Raw genomic sequence first — 6,987 nt, 5'->3', positions numbered from 1 at the left:
TCCTCTATGCAGGAATGTAAATCTGAAGGGCCTTTGAGGTCTCACTGTAGCCCACAAAGATACCCTTCTCTGCGGTGGGCTCTAGTTTGGTCCTCTTTTCCTTGGGTATGTAGGAGTATGTAATGCATCCAAAGATACGAAGATGTCCATAGGTGCCAACCAGAAAACTGAAAAATCGTTCGGTATACCATTCTCTAAATTCAAAAGAACTCCTCTGCCTTCTAAAATTTCATTCAATTCCAATGTGTATGGCTTGGCTCTAGCTTCATGCGTTACGTGTCTCATTCAAGATGTATTAATCTAATACAAGCAGAATCAACCAAACATGGAAGATCAATGCAACAAAATGAATCTCTTTCTATTCTCTTTTGTATCTATATTGCTCTCAACATGTCTAAACAGTGGATGAAATAATAGCACAATGCATTGAAGTTTTGTCAATCTACATAGAGGATTATGGCCAACCTCATGCTTGGATACATTTCATGTCCATGATTAATTAATTATTTTCATTAATATTTCAAGCAACCTTAGAGTTTTGAAAGAAGTAGTCCAGAGGTGCATTTATCATAAGAACCAGATCAAACAGGAAACTGAAAAGTCTTTCAACATTCCATTTGCTAAATTCCAAATAACTTCTCTATGTTTTAAAATCTCATTCAATTCCAAATGTGTATAGCTCAATTCTAGCTTCATGCGATACGTGACTCATTTAAGAAGTATTAAATTGACTCATTTAAGAAGTATTAAATCTAACACAGCCACAATCAGCCAAGCTTGAAAGATCAATGCCACAATATGAGTCTCTTTCTATTATTATCTGTATACTTATTGCTGAATGCTGAATGTATTACTCTCAACATATCTAAACAGTAGATGTAATAACAACAATATTGCTTTGAAGTTTCTTTTATTCTACATAGAGAATTATGGCCAATAAAAAGCAGCTAAAGTGGCACAAGATATGCCTTTGAAGTTTGAACTCATAAATTATAAACTCATTGAATAATGGGCTTATTCAATTTTTTTTGGGTAGAGCTGCACCTAAATTCCAACCATTACACATTCAGTTAGCGAGAATTAACACAGAATGCCAATCAAAAGACCAATTTGAATGAACCATTATTCTGACCTAATTAATGAAACGAAAAATGAATTATGTTTATTTACTACAGAAAACCAGACTAAGGCTCAATATACAATGTACTCATTTTCATTAGGGCTTCATAATTTGGAATTTCCCCATGGAAATGATGTAAAACCTTGGCTTTAAAAAATAAGCTGGTAAGAAACAAGAAAGATTGATGTAAGACCCTGGCTTTCAAAAATAAGCTGGTAAGAAAGAAGGAGTTATGATTAGAATGATAATTGATATATACACAGGACAATGGTAGTGAATGTCTCACTAAATGGAAAAATAATTGGTATTGAGAAATCTTATGGTGCAGACTAAAGAAGCCAAGAATTAGTGAGTTGGGTATGGGGAGTTGAACCAAAGCATTTTGCTCTTGTCAAACAGAAACTAGTACAATATCCAAAGGTTGAAGCAATCTGTGTTGTCTTCAAAACGTAACAAGCACTCACTCCAATACCTCTACCTTGAATGAGCAAACCCCAAATAGATGTGTGGCCCTGCTGATCTGTACTATGCCTTCCCTTCCCATTACAGGGCACATTTTCTTCTTCACTTTCAGGAGAGATATCTTGATTCAACTTTTGTACAAAAATCACCACATCAGGAGATATATCTCTCAGAGAATTTCTGACCTTAGCCCAACTGTCGACCTTTTCAAACATATCTGCATAATCCCTTTGTTTCTTCAAACTTGCTGAAGGAGATTTTCTATCAAATACATAGTGCAGAAAGGGGGCTTCCTGAATATGCTTGACACGCTGCTCAACCAAGCAATAAAACAAAGAAAAAACGTGAAACGTCAGAATTTCACCAGCGGGACATATACAAAAAGATAGTCTTCCTAACTTATAAAAATATGAAATTCCTAACTTCTGCCAGAGAATTTGAAAACCAATTAATCAAATTTCATCAGATTCTATCCGCAAAAAAATACACATCAATACAATTGCATCAAAAAGGAGAAACCTAACACGAAACAAGAATATTGCAGCAAATACTTCCCAAAGGTACAAAATATTAGATTTTGATTTATGGTTACTAGCGTACCTCGATTACTGAATCTCTCATCCATTCTTCGAGCTTCTTAGAGGTAACTGGTGGACAGGTTTTCATTTCCTCGGCACAGGTTAACCCATCTACACATATGGGCAACAAGCTCATTTTGTTGTTTTCCTTTTTCCATGTTTGAAATCCGGTTGCATTGCTGGTTAACACATAGGGTTTGGCGCTTGAAATACTATTCTTACATGAAATTGCAGAGATGGGTACGCTTTGTTTTCCATTAGAAGACAATCTCGCAGGCTTAACCACAGAACTCCCAACAAAAGCGTTGGCTCCGCTTTGCAGTGCCTTGGTCACCATTGGAACTCTTGCAAGCGTCAATTACTAGGATTTGCAGGTTAGGAAACGTTTTCTTGCAGGACCTTCCCACCAAAAGCTTTCAAAGACCAATATTTTTCCTATGCGAAAGCCGAAGCAGGGAAGCGTTGCCTCTTCCTCCGGTTTTGCAATTCCTCCATTTCGAATTGGAAATTGCATTAACTCTCCGGAGGTAGTGCGGAAATTCTGTCAGACCAACTCAGATCTGATACGTTAGGGAATTAATGCGGAGAGGTGGACGGAGGGTGGCGGAGGGCGGAGGGATTGCCGGCGGCCGGAGCCGGACAATTTTCCGGGCGGTGATGGAAACCAGGCCATTTCTCTGCCTAGGTAGACTACTACATTGTTTTCTCCCCTTTTTTAAATAGGTCTAGTGAGAGATTGTCAAACACAATGCATCATACCATGTTTATCTTGAGTGTGCATGGCTTCCTATGAGTTTTTATCCAACTGAGAATCATTTTGGGACTGTGATTCATTAATAGTAGTCTCAAGAAGATATTTTTTATTTGTTGATATGTCGTTATTTATTTCTCTATTTCCAACTTTAGTTATCAATTCACAAGCCTGTCCTTCAGGGCTAGTGAAAGTGGACACTGGGAATTCTTTCTCCTCCATTTCTAGTTTTTCTTCATTTAATTCCATAAATTTTCCAGTGTTCTCAAGCATGCAGGGAGAGTTCCAACAAATGTTTTGCATATGCATTCGCTGATGACTGTATGCAGGCACTGAAAAAACTGTTCCACCATATCTAGCATGTAGACGTGAGGCCTGCTGACCATGTTTTGTACCTTCTCCATATCCAGTGTTTGAAGTAAGTGTTTGCAAATCATCATCATGCTTTCATTTTTCTTTTACTAGATCATTGCGACCACTTGTCTTCTTCTTGTAGAGCCATGACCAAACATTGGAGCATTCCCTTGTTGTTGGGTTGTGTTCAAGGTGAAACCCAGTAGATGGAAAATTTGTCATCACGCTATCAAAGGAGGTACTATACTCTGTTTTACAGTCTTGGGCTTATCATTAGATCTGCCTTTCCAAAAATTGTTCCATTTCCTTAAATCTGCTTTCTGTTGTGTGTCTAACTCCTCTAATTTTGTAAAATCCACTTTGTTCTAGTATTGCAATTTCTTGATAGTTTCCTCTCGTTGCTTTTCCAACTTCCTCAAAGATTTAGCATACTCATTACCAAAAATCGTTGTTAGTTGGTCCATCTTCACACATCCTTCAGGATAGCAGGATTCCAACTCTAATACCAAATACAACTATAAGGATCTAGGAACTTTTTTTCTTTACCCTAGGGTTTACAGAAATTCTTTTGCTCATTTACCCATTCAGCAGTGTCATTTCACATATTCCATGATATTACTGTTTAACATAATACCATCATTCATTTAGTGAGCAAACCCAATGTTTATTCAATCAAAGCTACCACCTTTTTCAAGTAATCAATCTCCACCACAGATTCCAAAATTCAACAGATTATATCCAATGGAAAGCTATAGAAATAGTCTATAACGCGACTTTTTGAAAGCCTTTCCGGCGGGTTTTTCCGGTCGAAATCCGGCAGGAATTTATTGGAATCACAAGTTTGATAGCTAGTTTCTGCACAATGAAAGCGTCCCAGGGGTTTTCCAGGGTGCTGAATCCAAATATGCAATTAAAAAACCATTTTAATTGCAACAAATCAAGATTTAACCTCAATTTCTTCCGCCAGATTCCGTCACCGGAATCTCCAAAAAATCACATTATAGACAACTCCGAAAGCTATATACCCGAAATACCAATGATCCAAAATAAAATATATAATGCGCAACTAAGGTCTCATTGAATTTCTAATTAAAAAACTGAATACAAGCTAGTAATGACGTCGGGACCCACTTCTCTGCAATCAGCTACAAGACCCACACTACCTCAGAAGATTTCTGCTACTATTCGGTCGATCCATGTTCTCCTTAGTCTTTGATTCTGATTCAAAGCCCTCAATTGCTTAAGTAAGCAATACGCCTAGTTACAAGAGTCTCTTCTGCACCGAATTATTTTGGACTATTGCTTCAGAAATTTCAAAATTTCAACGTTGGATAAAATCGCGTGCCCCTGTCTTGGGCCGCTTGGTTCAGGAACAAAACAATGTCACTATTTTAGGTAAACTTCGGCTACAAACCAAATATTCCTCAGAAGGTTGAATCGGTAATTTTCTATCACGGACACAAACAGAAGATCGGGTTTGGTTCCTGATGTACAGAGCTGCAAAGATCCGATTACAGGAAACCCAATCCAATGCGAAGACAGTCGTCGTCTTGTTTTTTATTGCTTCAAAATTCGATTCTATCCAAATTTGTATGTATCGCGTCAGGATAATTACTTCACTGTGTCAAAGCTTCAATGTAGGACGAAGACTGTGATACTTTGATCACAAATACAGAATCAATCAAGCCTTCATTGTGGTTTTCAAATGCTTCATAACAAATACCAATATAGAATGCGCTATTCACTGCCAGAACAAAGTTTGGTTTTCGAGAAGTTGTTGCGCAGAACAGAGTTTAGTCTCCAAAGAAATATGTTGCCTCACATATGCCCAAAACAGAGACAGAGACGAATGATAAGATGTTGTTAAATAGGGTGGAACCACCAAAATTGAAAAGAAGAAAGGGGTAAGGGTTCTTAAAACTCTTGACAAAATGCTCAAAAACGATAAAATTATTCACATTTGATGATTCAAATGAATTCTATGTTCTTGTATTTATAGATTTTATTGAGAGGATTGTTTTTAAATGGATTGAGTAAAGCTTATTGAAAATCCCAATTTTGGGTTTTTTGCGAAGCCGCCTCAAAATTTGCTCAGAGATTGGGTTTTGATCGACTTATGTATCCATGGATCACAAAACTATTTAATATGATTTCTTTGGTGCAACCATAAGTTCGACCACTACCTCAAGTGGTTCCCATGGTTCTAGGTTAAGCCTCATAGAAATTGAGCTTTGCCCAATCATGAAAAACTCGTTGGATCCAAACCCTTTCAATAATTATTAAATAATAATTATTATAATAAAATGAAATGTCTCAAAAGGTATGACTATTAATGAAATGGAACTCTCATATATATATATATATATATATGGACTTCATTCTACTATCATATCATAGCATTTTTCATACAATATTCAATATATTATTATTTCTAAATGGATTTATTTATTACATTCCAAATATTTTGGATATTCTACTTGTGTGCTAAGTTTCACTGTTACATTTAGTATTAGAGCTTTCATTCTCATTCCCTCCATGGCCACATTTAAAATAAAAACTCGTTGGATCCAACCCCTTTCAATAATTACTAAATAATAATTATTATAATAAAATGAAATGTCTCAAAAGGTATGACTATTAATGAAATGGAACTCTCATATATATATATATATATATATATATATATATATATATATATATGGACTCCATTCTACTATCATATCATATCATTTTTCATACAATATTCAATATATTATTATTTCTAAATGGATTTATTTATTACAGTCCAAATATTTTGGATATTTTACTTGTGTGCTAAGTTTCACTGTTACATTTAGTATTAGAGCTTTGATTCTCAATTCCCTCCAGTGGCCACATTAAAATAAGACTTTGTCTAATTTGACATTTTTCCTCACAACCTTTAGAATTTCTCTAAATCGAATCGTTGACCAAAACCAACAATTGGCCACTCATAGTTCATAATTTATTGTCTACTATAGATTTAAAGGTAAACAAAAAAGGGGAATGTAACAACCCTGGTAAAAAATCCATGTAATAAAGTTAATAAAGGCAAAATAATAACGAAGGTCATGAGACACATATTCCAAGTTGAATGTTGAGCAAAACATCCTAGCGGGTGTTCATTTGGTTTATTATGGCTAAAGAAATTGGCAAAGGCAGTGGCTTTGACTTTGGAAAGACATGAGACATTAGTTGACATTTTATTTAAGAAAATAATGGAAATTAGGAGAAAAAGAAGGTGAAAAGTCATAGGCTGCATGTGAGGAAGAAAACGAAGAAAAATAATGGAAAATGAAGAAAATAGAGGCATCATTAATAAAAAGGCATCTGAGGATTAGTTGTTACCTTTTGTCAGTTCAGTTTTGGAGCTTTATCTCTCTACTCTCTCTCTCACTTTTGGACACGTAGAGCATTCTTGGAGCACTCTAGCATTGGATCAAGGAAAGCAAAGGAAGGACAAAGAAGGAAAAAGGGAAGCAAAGATCAAACAAAGAAAGAGCGAGATCAAGTAGCTACAACGTGATTACTTGCAGGTGTCGAATTGCATGTGTGATAGTCTTTCTAGATTTGGCATGCATGGTACATGCATGTGTGTTGTTGGTTCTCTTGTTGCCATTGACATGGCTTTTTCCAGGTGTGATAGTGTTTTTTCAGCCTTGCCTTTCCATTTCCGAATAGCCATGGTGTGGTGGGTTCTCTTG

General features: G+C 36.1%; 1 protein-coding gene across 1 annotated transcript; it reads right to left on the bottom strand.

The window, feature by feature from the left end:
- Positions 1 to 1,449: 1,449 nt before the first annotated feature.
- Positions 1,450 to 2,497, bottom strand: LOC149242494 (uncharacterized). The gene is made up of 2 exons (XM_089367693.1): positions 2,183 to 2,497; positions 1,450 to 1,893 (listed from the first exon to the last, which is right to left on the bottom strand). The coding sequence occupies exons 1-2, from the start codon at positions 2,495 to 2,497 to the stop codon at positions 1,450 to 1,452; spliced, it is 759 nt and encodes a 252-aa protein (XP_089223819.1).
- Between the last annotated feature and the right edge of the window lie 4,490 nt (positions 2,498 to 6,987).

Source organism: Pinus tabuliformis, chromosome 8, assembly GCF_031772625.1.
Source record: "Pinus tabuliformis cultivar Carrire ecotype Pingquan chromosome 8, CPIR1, whole genome shotgun sequence".
Classification (NCBI taxonomy): Eukaryota; Viridiplantae; Streptophyta; class Pinopsida; order Pinales; family Pinaceae; genus Pinus; species Pinus tabuliformis.
The sequence above is the reverse complement of the archived record's forward strand: the minus strand, read 5'-3'. Positions and strand labels throughout refer to the sequence as shown.

Excerpts from the sequence above, each read along its gene's own strand:
- LOC149242494 (XM_089367693.1), bottom strand. The coding sequence starts at position 2,497 with ATGGTGACCAAGGCACTGCAAAGCGGAGCCAACGCTTTTGTTGGGAGT. Across the intron at positions 1,894-2,182 it reads TGAGAGATTCAGTAATCGAG|CGTGTCAAGCATATTCAGGA; the intron begins GTACGCTAGTAA and ends TTGGTTGAGCAG.